Source organism: Mixophyes fleayi, chromosome 3, assembly GCF_038048845.1.
Source record: "Mixophyes fleayi isolate aMixFle1 chromosome 3, aMixFle1.hap1, whole genome shotgun sequence".
Taxonomy (NCBI): Eukaryota; Metazoa; Chordata; class Amphibia; order Anura; family Limnodynastidae; genus Mixophyes; species Mixophyes fleayi.
Window position 1 is genome coordinate 263,117,430 of NC_134404.1, and position 26,235 is coordinate 263,143,664.

Here is a 26,235-nt window from a genome sequence, read left to right on the forward strand (position 1 = left end):
GAGGGGGACGTTGACATCATCATGAGCTGCTCTGGAAGGGGAGTTAGTAGAGTACATGGGAGACCCTGCATTTAATAACTCTAAAATAAAAAGACAGAGGCTCTAATGGAAACTAGGGGATTAGGCCGCAGCTGAGTGAGTAGCATGATAGTCAGATTAGGTGAACCACTTCATCAGGGGGAAGACTCCATCGTGTAACTCTTCTGGGTTTTTGCTATGACTTTGGAGAGAGGCGGGGGAGCCGAGCTCTTCCACTGCTGAGCAATAGCCGCTCTAGCGATTAGAATATGACCCACAACATACCGGTGGTGAGCCACCGGTAAGTCAGGCGGATAAAGTTGGAGGATAGCCATAGTTGGTGGTGGTGCGATGACTAATGAAGTTACCTGTCAGATTAGTTCAAATACGTCATCTCATAAAGGTTTAATTTGGGGGCAATTCCAAAAAACGTGAAAGAGGGATCCGGCTTTCCCACACTCCCTCTAACAAATTTAGGATACCGAGGGCCAAATTTTTATTTGGCCCTCGGTGTAATATAGTCTGTGGATCATTTTTATGAGCATTTCTGAGTGGTTAATACATTTTAATATTTTGTATATATATTTTTAAAAATGCGTTCTCAGTCTTATACCGTCAGAGGGTGACCAAGGTCATATTCCCATTGCACTTGGGCTGGGAGCTTACTATGCTCAGGAGCTTTTAAAAGACACTGGTACCCAGCTGGTATACCCCCAGCAGGGGAACATGAGTAGAAGTGCTAACCATTGCGCCACCATGTTGCCATACACTTCTCCTGTTCTCATGTTAATTGGCATACCTGACCATAAAACATGTTTGTAGTCCCTTTACGCAGAAGGTGCTCTACATAATGTGTCTGGACTATTTTGCACAATTTATGTGGTGTAAATAAAAAACACATTCACACGCCTTCAAATTATCTACTTCAAACCATATTATCACACGTATTGACCAAAATTTTTCAAATGGCAAAGTATATGTTTTATGATGAAAAATTGATAAAGTATCTACTACGATAGATGATACACTCAAGTTCTTAGTATTAGGCTTAAAGCTCACCAGTTAATTCAGTTTAGAGTTCTCAACATGCTATGAAAACATCCCGTTTGTGTGTCCACCAGGAAAGGTGCTAATATAAAAAACATCCAGAAATATGACTATTATATAAGGTACAGTTGAAAGTTGAACTGCTCCTCCTCCTGAAAAGCACTACTTGTATTCTGCTGGTTTTAGTTACTACAAAGTGCAGTGGCTTTGTTCAAAGCTCTTCTGGCTATGTCAAGTGTACCTTTTGCAATGTATAGTTATTAATACACGTGCTGTTATTGATAGAGAGGACAGGATGCATAGTTTTATAGTCGATTTCTGTTATAAATGCCTTAAGCTTTGTGTGATCATTAGAGCCAGCGTGATGATGTCACAGAATGTTTCTGATGAGCACAGTGAACACGTTCCTGTCGGTACATGGGTTGCTCACACTCCTGAGTATTCATAGTTGCCTAAAAGATAGCAGACCTAATACAGCCGTGTACAAAATCCAATATAGAAGAAACATATAGTTGTTGTTCACAGTAAATGTTTAGCTATATGTAGGATTTCCTGTTCTGAGTGTTTATTTCTTGAGGGATTTACATGCAAATAATCTGTTTTCAGTATTAATTCAGAACTAGGTATGACCTGGCACCTTCATGAACTGTCCTTGGTTAGGTAATTTAGGTTTGTGTCTGAAATAGTTAGTAAACCTGATAATGAACCATATGAAAAGGATCTTTTTTCTTGACTGTTAAGCTTACAATGTGAACACTAATCATCTCAGACAACCTGTGAGACTCTGTGTGCTGGAATTGTGGAGGATATCATTATTATTATTATTATTATTATTATTATTATTATTAACCATTATTTATATAGCACTTACATATTCCACACCACTCTACAGATATTAATAATCTTTCACATCTGTCCCTGTCCCATTGGAGCTTACAATCTATATTCCCTACCACGCAAACACTAGGCTTAAGTTTTGTCAAGCCAGTCAATCTGCCAGTATGATTCTGGAGTGTGGAATCGCCCAGAAGAAACCCACACAAACACGGTGAAACATACAAACTGTACACAAATAATGCTCTGGTCAGATTTGAACCTAGCCTCAGCTCTATCAGGCATTAATCCTAACCAGTGTGCCACAGTGGCCATGATTAGGAATAGGCTGTTCACCTTGTCATGTTGACCATTGAGCTATGAAGGCAGATGGTGCGGACATCATTTTCATTTTTTCACAACCTCACTATTAAAATTTTATGATAAAAATATTTTAGAGTATTACTTTTTGCATTTATGGTACATGTTTGTGTCACTAATGTAAGTGTATACATTTATTTATTAGTTATTTATATAACCCCTACATATTCTGAAGTGCTTTTTACAGAGAACATTTCATCATTCATATGGAGTTTACAATCTAAATTTCCTACAACACAGACACACACACACTACAGTTCATTTTTGCTGGCCTTCCCTACACCTTGTTCTCATGTAAAAATTCTATGTTCCTGTTCTTTCTATATTTATGCTTTGTTTTCCCCACTGTGGTGAAGAATATTGTGATGCTCTACAAAAAAATGATGATCTCTATATTATCATAATGAGGGCAATTACAGGACAGATGTTGTTTGGCCTGATTAACTGTGAAACAATAAACCACTTATGCTAATGTAATTTGTTTTCCCCATGACATTCAAAAGCTTGTTTTTATTTTCATTTTGTTGCATAATTACCTTGCTTAAATTATGATAAACTACATTTCTCTTTCTTCCTATTTGGGGACAATGGTACCATGGGGTAAGGGTGAGGCTGGTGCAGGAGCTGAGCACTTAGTGATTAACAACTACACAAAATCTGAAGTTCCTCCCTTCTATGGTTCTTCACCAATGGCTCTCTAGTTTTAGGCTACGTGCCCAAGGACTTGAACACTATGGCACCTTTTGGGTTCATTTGTTGTTGTTTTTTTTTTTTTTTTTATGCTTTTATATGTAGGTTATAGAGTTGCTGCTGCAGCAGCTTATACTGATGCTCTACAAGATTTTCTATTCTGTGTAGCAGAAGGTGGTGGATTCGCAGCTTGCATCCCACCTCTCTTCCATCACCAGCTCGTGGAAGGCTCCGGAGGTGATCCCCCCCCCCCCCCCTCACTGATATGTTGAACAGTGACGGAGGGTCCCTAGTTGGTGCCAGCCTCAAATTGGTGGCCGAGCTCCGGAAATGCAGGCAGATTTCAAAAGTACCCTTACTCATGGCAGTTGGGATTGATTTCTCCCTTAGGAGAAATCGGCAATGGGTTTGTGGCGAGTGTCTACCTCACTGGGTAAACTACTAGAATCTTCCTCAGGCCAAAAAACTTGTAAGCTCCAGAATACAGCCAAGGTTTGTTTTGGTGAAGATTTGTAATTTTCTTCACAAGAAGAGAATGAACTGCTGGGACTTAGATTTTGAGGACTCATCAGGATTTGAGGAAAAGTCAGGGAATTGATGACCTAGTTATGGCGATACATCATGTGTTCACCAAGGTCATGGTAGTGGTGGCTGGTCTGTTAAGATCAAGTGGAGTAATTGTAGTCCCCTATTTAGACATTCTCCTCAAGACCTGTTTTGTTTCTCCTCTTCAGAACCACCTCCGCAGAGCAGCTCAGTTTTTCAGTCTGATAGGTGGTTCATAAATAATCAGAAATTGTACCCGATGAGCATGGTGCTATTGGTACTCCTAGTCAATACCAGGTTGCAAAGAGGAATGGTTAGGATAGAACAAGAAAACTAACCATTGAAAAATGAGTGAGAACTATATTGACCGACAAATGAATATCTTTCTACCTCTTCATGAAATTGTTGGGGATGATTGTCTCCGCTTTTGAAGAGGTGCAATATTCTGATACTGTGGTACAGGTCCAGCCTTCAGTTAGCCTCCCAGTTCATCAGGATGTCACCGGAGACCCTACTCAGTCTCTCTTGCGGTGGTAAAAGTGGACCATTGTGACCACAGACCTCAATCTTCAGGGATGAGGAGCAGTGTCGCTGCATCATAGGTTAGAGTTATTAGTCCCGCAAATAAACTACATCAATGTTCTAAAAAGTCAGAGCAGTGACAAATGCTCTGATAGAAGTACAGTGCTTCCTAATGGGCAAGGCAGTTCAAATTCAATGTGGAAAACGCCAGGCCACGTATATAAATCCTCAGGAGGGAACCAAAATTCTCCCTAGCAATGAAGAAATCAACCAAGATCATAAGATGAGCAGGTCCCAACAATTTTGATGGTATACATTCCCAGGAGTGGATAATTGGGAGGCAGAATTCCTGACCAGACAGTCCATTCAACCCGGGGAATAGCCCCTTCACCCAGGGGTATTCCATCAAATAATGACAAGATTAGGTGGACATGATGGTCTCTTGGCTAAATCACAAAAAGAAGAGTTATTTCTTGGTGACCATGAATCTGCAGGGGCTCTTCGGTATATTAGCTGATCTTTCACTGGAACTGTCATGGTATCCACTATTTCCACTGATAGTAATGCTATCCCGTGCATTAAAGAAGATCAAAAGAGAGAGAACACCAATGATCCTGGTTGCTCTAGATTGGTCAAAAAGACCATTGAAGTAATATTAAAATCTATCCCTATCTTAACACCCATTGGCTTCTATAATTTTATCATTAAATTATTTAACAGTGCTTCTTACAAAGGCTGTAGGACAGTGGTTCCCAAACTGCACCATGACTCCCTGATGTGCCGCGACCAGGGCCGGTGGTAAGATGGGCAAGCAAGGCGGGGGACTGTTTGGTAATTATTTTGGCTTGGGGTGCCTTGAAAACATTTTGGAGATCCTAAGGGTGCCTGGCACCGAGAACATTTGGGATCCACTGCTGTAGGAGATAACACTTGCTGTACGATCCACATTGAGTAGCAGCAATTAGTTTTTGTTTCTTGTTTTCTTTTTGACTTTGAAACGTTCAAATTCTGCATTTTTCCATACCTGAACGCCTACAACACAACATATAACACGACAACTTATAGTAGTAAATAATGTGAGGAAGTTTTAATGAGGGGGAGAGAAAGAAATGGTCAGGCTGGGAGCCCAAGAATCTTTGTCTGGCATTATGGGGAGATTGTTTGGTAACCTCATTATGCTAGTCGGCTAAACGTAGGCCAAAATTATTTGGATAATTATTATTTTTTTTTACTCCAATATACATAAAAGCATGTCTGTTCTGCATGGTAGATCTGTCTGGTCACTGTTGCCTGCCAGCCAACATTAATAGATCCATTGTAACATTGGCACTGAATAGGGAAGGGATGGTTAAAACAAACAAAAAATGGAAAGTGAAATTAAAAATTAGTTGGGAAAATCTATCTTCTGCTTCAGTCAGTATAACATTTTGTCATACCTTACATAAAGTACATGTGTCATGATATTTACGAGACCTTTTCCTATCATTTTTGGGTTTGTTTTATTTTGGTCGTAGCAATGCTTAAAATAGAAAAGACAATTGCTTCAGTATCCTACCAATAGATAGTAGGATTTAATATCTGTGAGGCCCCCTTGCTCCCTTGTGTATATAGTTTTTAAGTATGCTAAGTGTCTCCTGGAGGTCTAGAGCTCCAGGCTAGACTGTGCCAAGGTGATACTTTTATAATATTTTAATGACAATTTTTTTACCTGTGTTTTTTTTTTTTTTTGTTTTTTTTTGTTGTCTTTCCAATCATTAGCACTTATCAACTCCTGCACTGTGGTGGATGTACTGCAATTGTTGGAAAGTTTTACTGTGCTACACCAAGACACCTGAACTTCAAGCGTCATTTTTATGCGTTAAATGACGAGACTCTTAATTGGTAAGAGGGATTAAACTATATACATTGGTAAATCTTGTGTCACAAAAGTATTTCTGAATGATTACTTTTTCCAGCCAATTGGAGTCCATGGTAAATCATGAAGCACTACTTGTGATTATTATGATTACATAGAGCCGTACATAGAGCATGGAACAAAACAGAACACAGCATACAAAAACAGGGCAATACAAAAACAGAAACAAAGTGCAATAAAAATCATTACAGCTGAGCGCATTGAGAAACTAGGAAGGAGAGGATGGCCGTGAACTAAAGCAAGCTAAACCTGTGTCCAGCAGTATGAACTTAACTAACAGGATCAGAGCAGTGATGGAGAGGGGAAGGCAGGATAGAGGAGTAGAACTAAGGGCAGGAGCTAGTATCGAGGTGCAAAAATGAGGCTGTGGACTCAAAGGCATAGGTAAACAGAAGAAGGAGGACATGAGGGTTAGAGGACCCAGGTTGCAGGAGCTTACAATCTAAAGGGAGGGGGCAGACTCGCAGGAAACACAAAGTGGGGAATCATGGTGAGCAGAGGAGAACTCTTGAGGGGAGAGAGGAATGAGGGCAGAATGAGGAGGGAGGAAAAAATAGAGCAGTGAAGAGGAGGGGCCAGAGGAGGTTAGACACAGGAAGGTTAGGATTTCCTGAACAGGTGGGTTTTGAGAGATTCATGCTTGGTATGTATCCAGAGAACATGACCTGTGATTCATCAGAAACTGAACATGGCTTCAACTGTAAATAATCATCCTAAGTGGAACTCATAGTTTTACAATTGTATTAACGTGTTACGTATGGGCAGAATAATTTGATGAGAGCAAATTACATATCAAGTCTTGTTGCTGAGAAAGTTCCATCATAAGTTAACAGCAGTATCTTCATTCCAGTTATACTATTGGCTCTGCTGACGAAGACCAATTACTTCCTACGAGCGAGGTGCCAATTACACTAGAAAAGTACGCAATATTGAATGAAGAGCTAATAAAGGTAATTGGAACACCAATGAATCTCTTTCTGGAGTTCTACTTTGAAATTCTTTATCTGTGATTTATAGGAATGTGGGGATTCTGCATGAGGCAAATCCAGTTTAAGGGTAATATCTTAAATATTTTTCTCCTATGACGCTTTTTTTCTCTTTCATCTATCTGGGGGTTGAGTAGGGTAGGGAGGAGTCTGGTACCTAAATAGTTAATTCTTTTAGCTGCTGACAGGCCATCCCCCTGCCAACTCCCAATGGAACACAGTTTGATGTAGGTGCCCAAGGAGTATTGGCTGAAGTTGAAGAGCTGCACAGTGAACAGGGTTCACTGTAATTAGGCTTTTTCTTTTCTTTGTAGAGTTTTTCTGTTGACTAGCACACGAGTGGCTCTGTAATACAGAGCCGACTCGTGAACCGAGAAGCAGCTGTCAGCAGGGGAGCCGCTGCTCCCGCTGACCGTTTTTCACATGGAGTGGTGAGACTTCTCGCAGTGTGATAAGCGGTCTGCACAGACCGCTCTCACACTGCTAGCAGGGTCTGGCGCTGCCAGAGGCAGAGAGCACCGGTACTCCTGCCGTTCCCCGGGGCCATTGCCTGGAGGAGTGGAGCTTACCAAGTCCCCTCCTCAGTGAAAAGTGGAGGGGGAACTTGGGGACAGATTAGCAGATATTTCCACTTAGTGGAGAAGTGGAAATCGCTGATATACTGCGCAGGAAATGGACAGAGCCAGCGGAAGGGGAGTTATATAAACCCCCCCCCCTCTGCTGAAGAAGCAGGTGGAAGATTACTTCTGTGCCAAAATACAAAGGAGGAAAAGCAGCAGCCATTCGGAGAGGAAGTGCAACTGCTGACAGACGTCTCCCTGCTAAGTATCATTTATTCTCTCTATATATGCTGGAAAGAGAAGTATAAGTATTGTGGGCACATATACTAGGTAGAGCTTAATGTTAACGAGATTATAGCTCTCCTTTTTGGGTCAGAAATACTGTGTTGTGACTTAGGCACAAACACACAAGATATTTTTCAGAAATACTATCTAATTATGCACATTCTGTCTTGTACGTGACTTTATTTTTTTCTTCTCTTATGATGGCTGATAAAAGTAAAGCAACACGTGCCAAATATATTGTCTGTTCCAAATGTAATGCTAAATTGAATGGTGAACATCTGGATCCAGGGGGGCTTTGTGCTGGTTGCCCTGTGGCGCCTGTGGTGTTACAGCCTAAAGACAGCTCCATTCAGGGGACAGATCCTCCCGAGTGGGTGGCAGCTTTGACACAGGGGTTGATACCCTAGTGAAGCCTTTATCTAAGCCAGCGGAGATTCCAGTGGTGGCTATGGGGCTACCCTCTACCTCTGGGACGCTAGCCTCTGTGAGTTCAGGGGGGGATGATTAGTTTATTGCCCCCAGGTGTGGGACAATCTCCTTCCCTGGCACACCAGGAGTCATCCCAAGCGGGGGAGGCTGGATGGTCTGCAGTGGCTAGGGGTTTGGACCAGCTAAACCTTTTGCTGGAAAATCCTAGGCATTTACATAAAAATAAGAGACCTAGATCAGCTAATCCGCTGTTGTCTCTGTCTGATTCAGAGGGATCCTCCTGAGGAGGAAGGTGAATTGTTAGAGGATTCTGATCTTTCATTAATAGAGTCAGAGGAAGGCTCTAGGTACCAGGGTATGGATGATCTGGTAAAAGCAGTACGTCAGACATTGGGATTTGTTGAAGTCGAAGAGACGAGGTCTTTGGATCGGTCTCTTTTTAAGAAGGTTTCTAAACAGGCGGTCCGGTTTCCTCCCTCTGCAGAGCTGAGAGAGATCGCAGAGGCCTCTTGGAATCATCCGGGTAGGAGGTTCACTGTGCCTAGAAAGTTTGGGTCGTTATATCCGCTACAAGAGAAAGATATGACCCAATGGGAACAGGTGGCGAGAGTAGATACGCCTGTGGCGAGGTTGGTTCGCCAGACAAAACTGCCGGTACCAGGATCCGACTGATCGTAAGTTGAAAACTTTTCTTAAATCAGTCTTTTACGGCTGCTGGTACAAACTTCAGACCAGCGTTTTCTTCGGCCTGGGTAGCAAGGGCTATGGAAGCATGGCCTTGGCAGTTAGCATCCACATTACAGGATTCGGAGTTGCTCCCTTTGGTTATGCACCTAAAGGAGGCAGCAGGTTATGTGTATGAGGAGGCCCAGGTTATGTGTATGGGGGGGGGGGAGAGAGAGAAAAAGAGTACATCCTTACCTGTGAATACTCCTAGACCTAGGACTCCAAGGTTTAGTTCTTTTAGACAGCCTTTTCGTGGGGGCGTGTCTGGCAGAGGCCAGACAGTCAGGTCAAGAGCTTCTGGAGGTAGGAGACAGTCGCTTAGGGGAAGATCATCCTTTTCCTCTGCAGCAGGTAGGTCCTCTTTCGCCGAGCTTCTGGATAGCATGACTACCATCCTCCTCTGGTAGCAGAGGGAGGAGTGGGGGGACGGTTGCTACTGTTCAGTCAGCAGTGGACAGAGTCCTCAGCGGACAGATTGATTCAGGGAATCATGGGAAGAGGTTACATGATAGACTTGGTAGGGCCGGCTCCTCGCAGGTTTTTTGTAACCAGTTTACCCCGCTGTCCTCGGAAAAGACAGGCAATGCTCACCTCTGTCGATTTGCTTCTTTTGCAGGAAGTTATTGTAGAGGTTCCGGAGTACCAGAGAAGGAAAGGGTTTTACTCAAACCTCTTCCTGGTCCAAAAGCCGGATGGTTCATTCAGGCAAGTGCTCAAGCAAATAAATCGTTACCTGAGGATAGCTTCCTTTCGGATGGAATTCTGAAATCAGTCATAAACGGTCTGGAGGCAGGTCAGTTCATGGCATCAATAGACATCAAGGATGCGTATCTTCAAGTTCCAATCTGAGAGGGGCATCAGCCGCTTCTCAGATTTACGGTGGTTCAGCTCGCTATCCGTTCAGGGCTCTTCCGTTCGGGCTTGCAACAGCCCCAAGTGTGTTTACAAAGATAATGGCGGCAGCCCTTTCCAAAGGGGTGCAAATTGTACCTTATTTGGACGATTTACTAATCAAGGCGTCAGCAGCACAGTTGTTGGAACAACATCTTCAAATTACAGTGAGGGTGCTGGAATGGCATGGTTGGCTCCTGAATGGAACAAAGTCTCAAATGATACCTTGCCAAAGGATGTCATTTTTGGGATTGATAATGGACACTGCAGACAACAGGCTTTTTCTTCCGGAGGACAAGGTAAGGTCCTTACAGGAGTTGACAGACAGGGTTCTGTCGCACAGGAGGCCCTCAGTGCTTCTGTGTATGAAACTGTTAGGAAAGATGGTGGCATCTTTCGAGACTCTTCCGTACGGAAGGATTCACTTCAGATGTTTCCAATGGTACATGCTGAGGAAGTGGTCAGGGTCCTACCTCAGGTTGGATCGTCAGTGGATGAGATTGTCACCAGAGGCGAGAGAATCCCTCAGATGGTGGTTGGTGAGGGACAATCTGAGAGAGGGCAGGTCTTTTGCTCCATGGTCCTGGATCTTAGTATCCACGGACGCCAGTCTGAGTGGTTGGGGGGCAGTAGTCCTTCACCTGAGGATGTAAGGGCTGTGGTCAGAGCAGGAGTCTGTTCTTCCCATAAATGTGCTGGAACTGATGGCCATCTTAAAAGCAGTGCAGAGGGCTCAGTGTTTTGCAAGGAAGGCCGGTCCGAATCCAATCCGACAATGCCACGGCAGTGTCGTACATATACAGACAGGGGGGCACCAGGAGTGTAAGAGCGATGAAGGTGAGGTTTCAGATTTTTGCGTGGGCCGAAAGGTACGTGCCCGCGCTGTCGGCGGTTTTCATCCCAGGAATACAGAACTGGCAGGCAGATTATCTTAAGTCGGCACGAGGTTCTACCGGGAGAATGGGCTCTTCATCCGGAAGTGTTCCAGTCACTGGTAGACAGGTGGGGACTTCCAAATTGAGATCTGATGGCGTCACAAGTCAACAGGAAGGTTCCAGAGTTTTGCGCAAGAACAAGAGATCCTCTTGCAGTGGATGTGTTGACAATGCCTTGGGACTTCAGGTTAGGTTACCTGTTTCCCCCCCCCATATCAATGATTCCCAGGGTCCTTCGAAGAGTCAGGCAGGGAGATCTACCAGTCATTCTGGTGGCTCCAGCTTGGACACGAAGAGTCTGGTATCTAGAGATTCTTTTTGTGGTAGTAAGTCCGGGGGTTCGGTTTCCGCTTCAAAGAGATCTGCTGACTCGGGGACCATTCTTGCATCAGAGTCTAGACCGGCTGAATTTAATGGCATGGCTTTTGAATCCGGTCTGTGGAGATCGAGAGGGTTCTCTTTGAGCGTAGTGGACACTCCTCAAGGCTAGGAAGCCAGTTTCGGCTAAGATGTATCACCGCATCTGGCATGCTTATATAAGTTGGGGTAAGAAGAAGTCTTACAATTCAAAGTCTTTTTGTCTGACTAGGTTTCTGGCCTTTCTACAGGATGGCTTGGATGCAGGTCTCCGTTTGGGAACTCTAAAGGTTCAGGTGTCAGCACTGTCAGTGTATTTTCACAGACGTTTGGCGGAGATACCGGATGTTTAGACTTTCTTGCAGGGGGTGCTTCACATCCAGACGCCTTATGTTCATCCAATGGCGCCTTGGGACCTTAATTTGGTCCTTAATATGCTGCAGGAGGCTCCATTCGAACTGTTATACTCAGTGGAGTTGTGGTTTTTAACTTGGAAAGTGGTCTTCCTGCTGGCTATTGCCTCAGCTCGGAGGGTCTCTGAGCTGGGGGCTTTATCTTGTCGGGGACCTTATCTGGTTTTTCATGAGGATAGAGCAGTTTTAAGGACTATTCCATCCTTGCTTCCTAAGGTGGTGTCTGGTTTCCATGTAAATCAGGAAATAATAGTTCCGGTGTTCAGAGAGGAGCCTCAGGCTTCTGGAACAGGGAGAAGGAAATATTTGGATGTGTTTAGGGCTTTACGTATTTACGTTGAGAACTGCAAAGATTTGTTTGTTTTATTTGATTTTTCTAGACGGGGATGGCCAGCGGCTAAGCAATCAATTGCTAGATGACTTACCCTGACAATTAAGCAGGCTTATGTCAGTACGAACTGTCTTGTGCCGTTTGGTTGGGGCGTCTTGGGCGGCGCGGAATGGGGCCTCAGCGGATCAGTTATGCAAAGCAGCCACCTGGTCCTCAGTCCATACTTTCACAAAATTTTACCAATTTAATGTCTTTGCGTCTGAGGACGCCTCATTTGGCCGTAGTGCTCTACGTGCTGGACTATCAGAGCAGTCCCACCCTTCAGAGGGGCTGCTTTAGTAAGTTCCCATGGTTAGCAGGGTCCCCCAGATGAATGAAAGAAAAGAGGATTTATACTTACGATAAATCGTTTTCTCTGATTCCATCTGGGGGACACTGCGTTCCCTCCCTTCTGCTTTCTTCTGTGTATCTTGGTTGATTGGCCTATCATCTTTGGCCTTTTTTAATAAAACTGAGTTCCGTTGGGAGTTGGCAGGGGGATGGCCTGTCAGCAGCTAAAAGAATTAACTATTTAGGTGCCAGACTCCTCCCTACCCTACTCAACCCCCATGGTTAGCAGTGTCCCCCAGATGGAATCGGAGAAACCAATTTATCGCAAGTATAAATCCTCTTTTCTGGCACGTCCCTGTGATGTCACAACTATTGATGAGTCTAATATTGATGACACAAGACATATCTGTATTGTGTCACTATATATGAAAAATAGATACAAGTTTTGTAGCACCTTTAAAAATAAGTATAATTTAGAAAATGGTGTGACATTTATAAAATGTTGCAGAACATTCTAAATAAATTGCAAATTAGAGAACATTTTTTTTTCTTTTGAAGCTTATATTTATTGAAGAGACTGATAAGTACATGACAACAGTAAACAAGTTCTAACAGCCAATAGAATGGTTTACTTATTGTATATTCTTTTTTTTTTTTTTTAAAAAAAACAAACCAAAAACTGGAAGGGGGGTTATTAGAGGCAGAGTGAAAGCTGGCAATCTGTAGTAGATCTTGTACACCGTCTATTTTATTCTTGTTATTATTAAAGTGGTAGCTCTTCCTTCTCTGGTCTCCTCCCAACAAGATTCATCAGAGATCCCTCTCCCATTCCCTCTCGTGTTGACCCCGAGGGTCAAAGGAAACTTCTAAAAGCAGATTGTAAGTCAGAGAGCTGACCATTTCCCATTGGGGTCTTTAAGGAGATTGTTTTAAATGGGGTTATTTCCCTTAAGGGATGTGTAGATCGAAGTGAGGTAAGGAAATTATTAACTTGAAAAAACTAAAAGAGTGAGTGTGAGGGGAATTTCTGGACTATCTAGAGGCCCAATTATTTTGTATCTTTAATTCATAAATAACTTTTATACAGACCTCAATCCAGTGCTTAAACTGAATGGTGGAAAGTCCTTGGGGAAATTTTTGGTTACCCCAATTTGGTGTAATAGGGGAGATTGCTTTAGAAAGTTTATATTGGGATTTGCTTATATCAGATATTAATAGGCAGAATTTAGGAGCCAATGGAGTTTAGTTGAAATGGTCTAAGTTTTTTTGATCTCAGATAGAAGCAAGATAATTTAGCTTCATAAATGTAGTTTCGATTTCCACCCATGCAATAGTATTGGGTGGAGCAAATGTTGACGCTACTTGACTCAAATGTGAGGTCCGGTAGTAGATCTTAATATCTGGGAAACTTCCACCACCCCTGTTCCTTGGTTTCTTAAGCATAGACAGGGCAGTTCTAGGTGATTTATTGTTCCAAACAAATTTAAGAAAGATAACTTTTAAAGAGTTGCAACCTATGTTGGGGAAGTTGACCGGTAAGGTCCGAAAAAGATATTGCAGATTTGAAATAAGATTCATTATTATTGCAATTATTCTCCCCAGCCATGAAACAATGAATTTACTCCAAGTCAAATTTTATTCTAGCAATCAGTTGAGGAAAGTTCTCCTGATAAAGATAATCTTAAGAAGTAGTGATGAATATCTCTAGGTATTTTATTTTGCGGTTTTGCCACTTAGAATCCAAACCAATACTGACTTTATCTTTGATATGCGGTAGGGTTTGCAGCAGCATGGCCTCAGATATTAAGTTAATTTTATACCATCTAATAGCTACATAAGGTAGTCTTTCTGGATATAAGGCGGGTGTAGTTGTTTACGGTTGGAATAGGGATAAAGGGATATCATCCACAAACAGAGAGAGCTTATTTTGCTGATTCCCCCCCCCCCCGGATCCACTTCGCATATAGAGTTCAAGCTTCTCATCATTGCAGCAAGTGGTTCTATTGCCAGGGTGAAGACCAGATGTTATAAGGGGCAACCTTGTCTAGTCCCATTGGAAAATGGAACAGTATCTGATAGGGAGCTATCTATTATCACCTTAGCTGTGGAGCAGCAATACCTGTGAAAAAAAAACTTTGGGGATTTATTAACAACAGTATGAACAATGTTTGAGATGTATTTCAAAAATTACAAAATCTGACTTTTTGAGAAAATCAAAATTTTGATATGGAAAATTTTACATTTTTAAATTTTATTAAAACATACTGCTGTTATATCATATGAAAGCCCATAAAAAGAGGTTTAAAATGAGACCTTGCCCAACTTTCTCTCAATCAGGTGACCTACAAACGCTATTTAAAAAAAACGTTAACAAATTTTTCGTCAAAAAAATGCAGCTTTAAAGGCATATAACTTTAAAAGCAATTTACATAGCCTAAGATTTGGGGGTTTTCTTTACACACGTGGCAGCATTTATTTTACCAAATGTAATTGAAATGAGAGAATGTAGGGTAGAATTTTTTCTTGTGTTGATTTTTGTTGATTTGATGTGGAATGACCGTCGCCTAATCGTACCTCGTACGTGTGAGATATTACATCTGATGTTTAGCATCTGGATATAATATATTCTCTTAACTTGGATTTAACGCACTGTAAACTTAACAAAATTAACAGTATTCTGTGATTTCCCAAATTATTTGTTACACTATTCAAATAGTCCCTTATAGGAAATTAACAACCTCCTGCTGTGTATTCAGACTGAAAAGATGTTGGTCACTCTGAAAAGCGTTAATTAGCATGGGATTTACTTAATAACAAAAAACATATTTCCTCAACATGGCATATTACTTCAAATCAATATATGAACAATATGAAAATAAATACATTTGCACTCCCAGCGCCGAGACATAACCCTTTCTGGCACTAAATCCATTCATTCATTACGTTTAAAAATTACATTCTTCACTCAGGGTTAACCCGCTGAATGTTGCGATGTTGGTATTACTCTGCCCGAACCGCTGCGCACATTTAAAATACATTTATTTTGATTGTATACCTTTTTTAAATAACTATTTTCTTTTTCCTACCATTGGGGGACACAGACCTTGGGGTATAGTAGGTGGACTAGGAGTTTAGGCACTTATCATACTTGTTCTACAACACACTCCTCCCCTAGTATGACCCTCCTCTCTGGCAGAATCTCAGTTTTTGTTAAGTGCCTAGGAGATAGGTCATGTCATTATGGGCTTCTGCCCTTATGGTTAGTATAGAGTTCGTTCTTTTTATTAATATTTTGTTTTTAGTCACAGGTGTCATCACAGGGACCCTCCTAAGACCTAGTGAGTGAATAGCCTGTCGGCTTCCTTCACTCTGAGTCCCTTCAGCCAGTACAGCAAAACCCGGAGTCTGCTCCGAAAGTCTGGTGTTCACTGTTGCCCTTAGTGGTGGGAACAGACCTGGCTGCAGATAGACAGAGGGTCGTGAGATGTGCACTGGCTGGGGAGAACCCAGGAATAGAGTTACCGAGGCCGTAGAGTAGGAAGTGCAGGGGGGAGTCGGGCGAGACACCGAGTGGATGGTGTCAAGATTGATATATCACTCGTGGCCACTGGAATAAATATAGAAACAGCTGATAGAGAAGTCCCCTGTAGCCGTGCTTGTCCGGAAAGGAATGGAACTTGCAGTGATAAAGATTATGAAACTGCACGTAGGCAGTTGCCGTGGGTAACTGCAACCCACAGTACCGGTGAGAGTCTGGAGGTTGGAGAAAAACAGTTCCTAGGCAGTTGCCAGGGGTAACTACTATTACAGGCACACGGTGATATATGTAAACAGTCAAAAGTACCTGTGGAAAGGTTGAGTCTGGAGCCAAAGGAAGATTGTAGAAATCTGAGCGTAGAGATGCTGCAGGGGCTGCGTCTCCGTATAAGGTTAGAATGAGCGGAGGAGCTGCAGATCACGCTGGAGCAATGCCTGGAGCACTACTTTACCGGGGTCCAGGAGATAGCTGACTGGAAATGGTGAGTAGATAGTAGAATAGTCAGGAACAGAATCGGGTCTGGTACACAGGATATCAACACAGGAGAAGAGTCAAAGCAGAGCCGAGTCGGTACACAGGGAAATCCAATGAAGAGTAGACAGGAACGGAAACTGTCTGGTACACGGGGATACACTAAGTCGTCAGGAAACAGTAACAGATAACACAAGGGAGCAGAACACTATGGTAAACATATTACCAGCAATCCTGCAGAGGATTAGCTGGCTATTTAAGGAGAGCAGAACCAATGGGTTGTAGGTGATAATGAGGAGCCAGGTGAGTGAGCTCAGAGAAACAAGCTGGCCAGGTGAGGCATTACATAGAAATGACGGCATGAATGAGGGCAGATTCTGACAGAACAGACCTAACTAACCCTATTTAAGAACTATCTAATCTATCTAGCTAATCTATCTGCCTATCTAATATACCTAAACTATCCAATATATCTAAGAACTAAACTAAGTGGCTATCTAATACCTACCTAACTATCTATCTAGTTAGTCTGACAGAGAGACCAGTGAGTCATTACACTTTGTAGGGGTGAGCAGCTTGTCTGCTTCACTCACCCCTCACACACTAATTGGCCAGCAGTGCTATGTTAGCATCCCCCTAGTTGACGAGCAGAGCGGGGGTTGTCGGGGTCAGATAGCCGCAGGACACAGAGGCATCCTGACAGCAGCGTCACTGATTAGGCGGGAGTGAAGCTTGTCAAGCCTCTCCTTTCATCCCGATTCACTTGCCGGCACCCCTTGTTGACAACGAGCAGTTCAGGCTGCCGTGAGGAGCTGGCAGGTGTTTGCTCTTCACCGGAGGCAATGCTTTGTTCGGAACAGCAGTTCAATACTGGTCACACTTCTGCAGCGCAAGAGAGGCAGTCGACAGGTACATTATAGGTACGCTCTTCGGCTGCGCGTGGCCATGATGGAGGCAGTCTTGGGTGCGGAACCCTTCCTCTTTCACCTTCCTTGCAGGCTTTCTTCACCGGAGGTATCCATTTCCCACTCAGGAACGGCTAGACCGGTCCACAGCTGCTCCCTAATGCGCTGTCGTCATGTCTCTCCTGTCTGGTATCATTTTCATTTATAACTGTATAGGGTTCTAACCTGGTTAGTCGGTTGTTAACAGATCTTGGTACATGCTGCGCAGACCGAACTAATTTCAGAGCACTGTGCCTCATGGTGCTGGTGTCTTTCAGTGCAGGGTTAACTTTTGTTATATATGTTCAGAGTTCATTCCGTGCTTCTCTGTAATAATTACTGGTTTAAAAAAACAAAAAAAACCCAGAGGGTAAATGATGCCACTTAATTGTACCATCATGTCTGAGAAAGGTATTTCCAAGGGTACGGGACCTACTGGAAAGTCTGCTGCATTATACATGTTCAAAATGTAATGTGAAATAATCTTGTGGATGGTCTGACCTAGACGCCCTGTGTGCACTGTGCGAGACAGAGTGCCCTGATCAGCGTGTGCCCACCCCAGTGTTGACAGCCTTGGAGGAGCCGGCCTGGGCCAGATCGCTGGCGACATCTATAGTTAAACTCGCATGGGTGATGTCGCGGTCTGCAGAGGTAGGTGATCCTCCTTCTTCCTTTACTGCACCATAGACACAGTCCTTAGTCTCTACCTGTGGGTAGTGGAGCCTTCCAGGCAAAGGCAGGATTGGCTGTATCCCTGACTGAATTAGCCCAGGGATTTGCACGAGCCTCCAAGTTTAGAATGCTTGCTTACTGTCCCCAACATGAGTAAGTGTGTAGTTCCCGACTCCTTTCAGGCGCCCAATCCAGATTCTGGACATTTTTCTGCTGAAGATGGTGAGTTATTTTTAGAATCTTGAGAGAGAGGATGCAGATGACCCACAGGATTCGACCTCCGCATACATTGTTGATTGTTTTATCCTGGGTGTTGGCCAATCATTAGGTTTTGCGGAACCTGAGGCTGGGGACCCTTTCGATTTCTCTTTTTTTAAGAGACTTAAAAAGCAGATTTGTTTCCCCACTTCTCAGCTGTTGGAAATTGTGCTTGGTAGGAGCCAAATAAACAGTTTCAAATGCCAAGCAAATATAAATCTCTCTACCCACTCCTGGCAGAGGAATCCGTAAAATGTGAGGGCATCCTTAAGGTGGATCCCTCAGTTGCTCGCCTTGCCACAACTGTGGCCATTCCTGCGCAGTATTCGGTCTCTTTCAGGGATTCACCCGACAAGCAGAGTGGAGAAGAAAGTCGCATTTCTTATGTGGCAAGTGGGAGTTTGTTCAGACCCAACATCTCCATAACCTGGGTTAAAAAAGTTATTCAGCTGTGGGCAGAGCAGTTGCTTAAGGGTTTCCAGGACAATGTGCCTAGAGCTGATCTACTAACATTGGCAGAACACATTCAGGAGTCCTCTGATTATATGGGTCAGGCGTCGCTGGATGTGGTGTCAGTCAATTCCAGGTTCTCGGGCCTCATCATCAAGGCGCAATGCACCTTATGGCTGCGCTCTTGGTGGACGCTAATTCCAAGCGCGTCTTAGAAGCCTTGCCGTTTGATGGTATTGCGCTGTTTGGATCTCAGTTAGAGCAGGTCATTCAGGGGGCAAGAGCATGTGTTTACCTGTCAACTCCACCAAAAATACTCTTTCAATCATTTTGTCCCTTCGGCAGAGCTCAGGGAGCTTCCTCCAAGGGAGAGTCATCGGCTCCAAAATGATGACACCAGAGGGGCCGGGGCTCCGGCAGACACGACACCCTCTGGCCGGGCGACAAGCCTACAACATGACTGGAACACACAACTATTGTTGTGGGAGCTCCTCTACTATGCTTCCAAGACAAATGGTGGGCATTGACCACAGATGCTTGGGTAAGGGGGATTGTGAAACAGGTGGTTATCGACCTAGTCCATTTCTCCATGCGCCGATTTTTTTTTCACCACAGCTCTTGCCTCTTGTGCACTCAAGCGAAAGGGAATTCAGTAAGCCATCATGAAGCTTCTATCCTCCGGGGTCATTGTGCCGGTCCTACTCCAATCTCTTCCTGGTCCCCAAACCGGACGGGTCCTTCCATCTCATCCTAAACCTATAGACCCTCAACAAGCAGGTCAGCAAGCTCAGGTTTCGGATGGAATACTTGCATTTGGTGATTGCAGGCACGGAACAGGGAGAATTCATGACATTCATCGACATCAAGGATGCCTACTTAGATGTGCTCATCTCAGAGTGACCACTAGGGCCTTGTCTGCTTTGCAGTACTAAAATATCAGTTTCAATTCAGGGCCCTATCCTTCGGCCTAGCGACTGTCCCAAGAGTGTTCATCAAAGTGATGACAGTCATGGCGGGAATCCTGCGCTCCCAAGGGGGTTACCATCGTACCCTACCTGGATAACCTGTTGCTAAAGGCGCTGTCTGCATCTCTGCTTTTACGCTACATTCAGATCACGTTTCTCGAACTGCACAGCTGGATACTAAACCTACTGAAGTCCTCGCTCAATCCTGCGCAACAGATGCGGTTTCTGGGCCTCACCTTCAACACGGTAACCCAAAGAGTCTACCCCCCAGAATACAAGGTCTTTTCCCTTCTACACAAGACCAGGACTAACGTGTCAAGAAGGAAAGTGTCTCTTCTCTGCTGTGTGAAGCTGCTTAGATCCATGGTATCTGTGTTGAAGGCAGTGCCCTTTGCACAGTTCCACTCTCGACCTCTTCAGAGGGAGATTCTCCACAATTGGTATGGCTCCCCCATACATTTTGGACAGACAGATCATCACACTATCCAGAGCCACACGCTTATCCCTCTCAGGGTGGCTAACCAGACCGAATGTAGAGAAGGGCCAGTCATTCTGCGCTTTTACCCTCGTCAGCAAAGACACCAGTCTGTCCAGCTAGTGCTTGGTGGTTGGTCCTCTCAGATTTCATGGCCACTGGTCCCCTCGAGAGGCTTACCCATCAATGTCCTGGAAGTCAGGGCGGTTCACAGAGCTTTACTTCAAGGGCAGCGGTTCCTTATCAGGAAACCCATGAAAATCCAGTCAGTGTCGCACACCAGGTGATTGGGCAACGAACCCGATCCCTGGCAGGTTTACCTTCTCTAGTCGGCTGTCCAGGCCGTCCCGGGTGCTGCCATCTTGAACTCTGGTCTGCTGCTCTCCTATTGGTCAACAAAATTGACTCCAAACTTTAAAAGGCACCTCCCCTGGATATCCGGTGCCTGTACTTTTAGTTACCTTCTGGTGCTTAACGTGGCTCCTTCTCTGTGTACCTGTTTGTACGCAGAGCTGACGCTCTACCTTATGTTCCAGTGTGACCACCTATTTGTCTGCAGAGCTGACTTGCCACTCCATTCCTGTGTGGTAACCAGCTTGTCTGCAGAACTGACGCTCTACCTTCTATTCCAGTGTAATTACATATTTGTCCACAGAGCTGACTCAGGACTGACACTTCCCAGTGCATCTGCCACTATTCCAGTGGTAACCTGTTCGTCTGCAGAGGTGACTATCTACACTTCCTTGCTGCCATTTCAGCTGATCTCCCAAAGGAGTTTCCCTCATTACTCCTGGTAGGGACCCCGACCTGCGGGACAGACGCAGCTATGGCCAAACCGCCTTGCGGTGGTCCCTGGTGAATACCGTCTCCACGTTAGACTCCGCGCCCTACTTGAATAGCACTAATCTGGGCAAATCCTAGGATTCAATTGTGAAACCGTGACAGTCAGACAGTGCCATGGCTGTGTCTTATCTTAACCATCAGGGAGAACATGCAGCTCCATGGCGATGCAGGAGACGACTAGGATCATGTCCTGAGTGAAACGCCATGTTCCGATAATCTCAGCCATCTTGATCCCGGGGGTGGAAAATTGGGAGGCAGACTCTCTAAACTGGCAAAAGGTCCACCCTGGGGAATGGTTCCTTCACAAGCAATGGTACTCAGACCTTCAGAAATGGAGGTAGGGCCCCCTTTCGTCTGCCTCTTCGTCCAGACTTTCTGGTTCAGGGTCCTCTTCTCTGCCACTCTTTATATCGGAGTGGCTGTTGAGACTGTAATTCTAAGGTCCTGAGGGATTCTACCAGTGGGTATTGAGCACCATGATCAGGGCAAGGAAATCTTCTTCAGCCATCTATTATCTGGTTTGGAAGAAATACATATTCTGGTGTGAGTCTCAAGGTTTTCACACTTTCTGTGTCAGTCTTACCCATTTGCTTTCATTTTTGCAAACGGGCCTCGATAAAGGACTATGTCTAGGTTCTCTTTCAAACTGCAGGTCTCTGTGCTCTCAATATTTTTCATCGCTGGCTGGCAGGTTTTTGGAACGTACAGACGTTCCTTTAGGGGGTTTTTCATGTTCAGCCTTCCTTTATCCATCCTATGGAGCCTTGGGATCTCAATCTCTTGCTGAGGGCTCTCACTAGGGATCCCTTTGAGCCGTTGAATTTTGTAGACTTATGTTACTTGGAAAGCGGTGTTTCTCTCACATCGGCTCACCGAGTTTCAGAGCTAGGAGTGTTATGCTGCAATCCTCCTTTCCTTGTGGTCCATGATGAAAGGACGGTGGTCCGCACTAAGCCCTCCTTTGTTCCAAAGGTTGTGTCCCGATTCCATTTGAATCAAGAAATTGTTGTGCTGGCCTTCTGTCCTTCGTCCTCCTCTTCAGATGAGAACTTGTCTCTGGATGTAGTTCACGCCCTTAGATGTTAAGTAAATTGCACGGCTTCTGTCCATAAGACAAACAATCTTTTTGTTCTTTATTACGCTCACAAGCGGGGTTGGCCTGCATCTAAGCAGTCCCTTGCTCACTGGATTACATCCACCATTTGTTTGGCTTATGTCAGGGCATCCCTTCCTGTGGCGATAGCTTTGAAGACTCATTCTTCTAAGTCTGTTTGTCGCTCCCTGGGCGGCGCATCATGGTGCTTCGGCAGAGCATCTGTGCCGGGCAGCAAAGTGGTCGTCTATCCACACTTTTTCACAGTTCTCAAGGTTGCAGGGCTTTGCATCTGCGGATGCGAACTTTGGGCGTAAAATGTTGCCCGCATCTGTTCCAAAGCAAGTCCTCCCTTAGTGGCAGCTTTATGTCCCCAATGTCTCGCAGTGTCCTCCAATGGTAGGAAACATAAAAGAGGATCTTTGCTCGCCATAAAATCTGTTTCTCTGACTCCATTGGGGGACACTGCACACCCTCCCTTTGGTCTGAAATAGGTTCTGTTATGATTACCTTGTTTTGGTTGTGCCTTGTTGGCCTTTCTTCTATGCTTGGTTATACAAAACTAAGTTTCTGCCAGAGAGGAGGGGTACAGTAGGGGATGAGTGTGTGTTAAAACCAGTATGATAAGTGCATAAACTTCTAGACCACCTACTATACCCCAATGTCTATTAGTGTCCCCGAATGGAGTCAGAGCAACAGATTTTACGGTGAGTAAAAATTATCTTTTACACACGTAGTGCCTAGCACCGGTGAATTAACCCCTCCAGCGCTGGGTATTATCCCTCCAACCCCAGCACACATATAGAGATGGCCGACGCAGACTGAACACTGCACTGGGCACAATGACTGCTGGCATTTTCTTACTTATAATTTGTGTAAGATCTATTGCTCTGTTTGTGTTGTCCCTTGCCTGATGCCCTGGAACAAATTCTACTTGGTCATAGTGCAGTGATGGCTAACCTGTGACACTCCAGCATGCTTTGCCAGCTATCAGCTAGTTATCTACTGGCAAAGCATGCTGGGGATTGTAGTTTCACAATACCTGGAGTGTCACAGGTTAGCCATCACTGTCATAGTGGATCAATGTTCAAGCGCTTGGCTAAGATCTTAGTAAAATTTAATATCATTATTAAATGATTATCTAGGTATCTTTTGGGGGAATCAAGATTACCTGTTATCGCATGCATAATAAGTGTTTGTATAGGACCTACAGTGAAGTTCAGGATGTAAGCGTTGGGTGAAGTGTGTTTCTTGTAGGAAGACTAATGGGTAAATTTATTAAGCAGCGGATCCGTCAAATAGCTGATATTCGGCAATTGTTACTTCCGTATTTAAAACTGCAGTTTTATTAAAGGCAAAATCCGGCAAGTTTTGCCTTTAATAGAATAATATAACATTAGTACTATAAAACAGTGTAAAGAAACTGTAAAGCACCTGAATGGTTAAGGGCTGTGGAAACAGAGGGGAGGTGAATAGGAAGTCGGATAAGACAAATGTTTCAGGCTATGTCTGGTCTATTGTGCTGGCCAGTAAAAGGTATATGGTACACTTGGCACCTGAAGGCCAATTGTATGCCATTGGGGTGCGTGGGAAAGAAATATTAAAATAAAGGTGAGGGGTCTTAACTCCTCCAAGAATTCAAGAACATAGAACTGAACATAAAATTAGAGAGGTGGATTTCTACTGTAATATCCATAGATAAAGTGAAAGGAAAAGGTCTTAATTGTGAGAGGAAGCTGTTCACCATACTGATTGGTTAACACTACAAATACCTTTCAGATAAATAACAAATATAGAGGTACAGAAGTGGAAGCTGCTCAGGTACATAAGCAACCCTAGTGCAATAAGAAAGAAAGAAAGAAGCCTGTGCTATTGCTGACATTGTTGAAATAAGATTTCTAAAATGTTATTTATTTTGTGACATGTTGAATAGCATTGCATATTGAAGCTCTCTCAGTATTACCTTCCTACACTACTGCTACTTATCTGCCACGGTGGTAAAACCTTACACCGCAATTTTAGCCCTGTGTCCCTTGTTTCATTCCAACACTACTGGGGGGACCTTTGCCTCTCTACCCTAGCACCAGGCATATGGAATCCTATCTTACACTACTTCTAGGTTGCCAACCATCTGCCCCATTACATAAGTGCCTCTCTCTGTAATAACTTGCCCAACACCAGCAACCCTCCACTGTAATTCATTTTTCCTCCACACACTCTGGTAATTTAATTCTCCAGTACTGCTTATCTCGTGTACAAGCAGTGGGTAAAAGATTCCCCTACAAGGTGGCGCACTGCTGCATGTGTCTTTGATAGGCTGTGATCATGTACAGGACATGAAGTCACCGAATTACTCTGCCTATAGCCAGTCAGTGACTCTGGGCAGCAGTGTAGTGTATGATACCGTGTTTCCCCGATAATAAGACACTGTCTTATTTTTTGTTTGGGTCAAAAACACACCATAGGGCTTATTTTCAGGGTAGGGCTTATTATAATTAACATTGACATTGCTCCTTTTATCCCCATCATGCCCCTCAGTGCTGCTTTAACCCCATCATGCCCCCTCAGTGCTGCTTTAACCCCATCATGCCCCCTCAGTGCTCCTTTTATCCCCATCATGCCCCCTCAGGGCTCCTTTTATCCCCATCATGCCCCCTCAGGGCTCCTTTTATCCCCATCATGCCTCCTCAGTGCTCCTTTTATCCCCATCATGCCCCCCTTCAGTGCTGCATACCTGTTTTTTTTCTGTGTCCTGCCTCGCGTCTCAGCTCTCCTCCGCGGCTCTCAACAATGGCGCTGGCACGTCAGGGGGAAGGAAGAGGAGCACGCTCACTGCTGCAGCTTGTAATTGGATGCCGGCGCAAAATCGCGGCATCCATGTCAGGAAAGGTGGGCGAATAGGGTACCAGTGTGTACCGTATCGGAGCGTCGGGAAAATGGCGCTCGTGATAGGGCTTAATTTCGGGGTAGGGCTTATTTTAGCTGTAGGAAGGGAATTTAGGGTAGGGCTTATAAAGTGACTAGGTCTTATTATCGGGGAAACATGGTAGCAGGAACATCTTATCCGCTGCTCACTACCTGTATACAAGGAAAGACGTTTTTTGGGGAGGGAAAGGTTGTATTAGTGAATTGTGCTGCTGCATTTCTAATTGAACAGTGAACCACCAGATCATATTAATTTTTGTTTTATTTTTTATTTATCATTTTAGTGCAGAATACTTTTAGGTGTCATAGAGAAGAGAATTTCAACCCTGGAAATTGAGGAGTCTGAGGACTCTGAGGAAGCTTCCTAAGATTAGAAGACCAGTTTGGAAAATGTTGATTTAGTGTGTGTTTCTTTCACGGTTGTAATTGATGTTTCTTTTAAACTTGCTTGGGTATTTTCTGTTTATCTTTTGTTTTTGTTAAATTGCATAAACAAAATTAAGAAAGTTTTCAGAAAATATTTAGTGCAGTGTATATTGCTAAATGTTTTCTAGAGCAACCCTACATCAAAGTATTTTGGGTAAATGTGTGTACAATTTTCTAAAATGTAAAAAATTACTAGCTATTGTACACATATTTAATTTATATATTCTATAATATGAAATAAAAATCGCCTTTTGAGTCTGATTATTTCAATGTCTGCTAGCCATTCTTAACAATCAAATGGTCGCAGAATAGATTATTTGTTACATCTGGAATATTTTACAGCAATTTTCTAAATTAACAAATGATTTTTAATAAAAAATGCTGGTGGTAATGTTTTGGGTTGGGGGTTGGTTTGACAATCCGGGTGTATATTCAGTATGTATGCTCTAGTTCCAGTGTTGTGCAAACGGAGCTTATAGGGCATCCAAAGTACCTCAGCTCACTGAATCTTGTGCTAAATGACTGTGATTGCCATGGTAGACATGTGACACTGTGGAAACTGCTGAATCATTAAAAGCAACATGAAGAAGCAAACCAGGTGAAAAAAACCATAAGATTCATCTTATAGCTTGCAAATGTAGTGTTAAAATGCACACCTCATTTTTTTTCATGGGCTTGATGCTCTAATACTGCGTTTACAATATTTTGAACAGTTTTGTCTTGTCTTTCGAAACACAAAGACCCATAAAAACTACTTTGCGACATTCTCCTAGGAAGTAATGGTCCACTGTCCTCAAGACCGATTTCCACAAGCTCTGAGAATTGATTAAGCTTTTCTGTCTCCCAGCTCTTCTTGGTATCGGAATCTAGGAAATGTTCTGTCTCCTTTATTGTGAGATATAATACTCAATTGTTGGTGCTCTTTGTTTCCCCCCAAATCTCCAATACAAGCTCAATTTGCATGTAGGGCTGGATTATACCCCCCACCGAGGCCCAACCA

The 26,235-nt window shown here is 43.8% G+C and overlaps 1 protein-coding gene across 2 annotated transcripts in view; it reads left to right on the forward strand.

Annotated features, from left to right (window-relative positions):
- The window catches only part of LOC142144540 (protein Mis18-alpha-like), a 40,161-nt gene extending 14,662 nt beyond the window's left edge, over positions 1–25,499 (forward strand). The window contains exons 3-5 of one of the 2 annotated variants that reach the window (XM_075203543.1): positions 5,776–5,898; positions 6,783–6,882; positions 25,094–25,499. In XM_075203543.1, the coding sequence (XP_075059644.1) occupies positions 5,776–5,898; positions 6,783–6,882; positions 25,094–25,177 (307 nt within the window). In that variant the 3' untranslated portion in view covers positions 25,178–25,499. The remainder of the gene's footprint in view (positions 1–5,775; positions 5,899–6,782; positions 6,883–25,093) is intronic. The other variant, XM_075203544.1, reaches the window with a different exon arrangement.
- Positions 25,500–26,235: the final 736 nt, after the last annotated feature.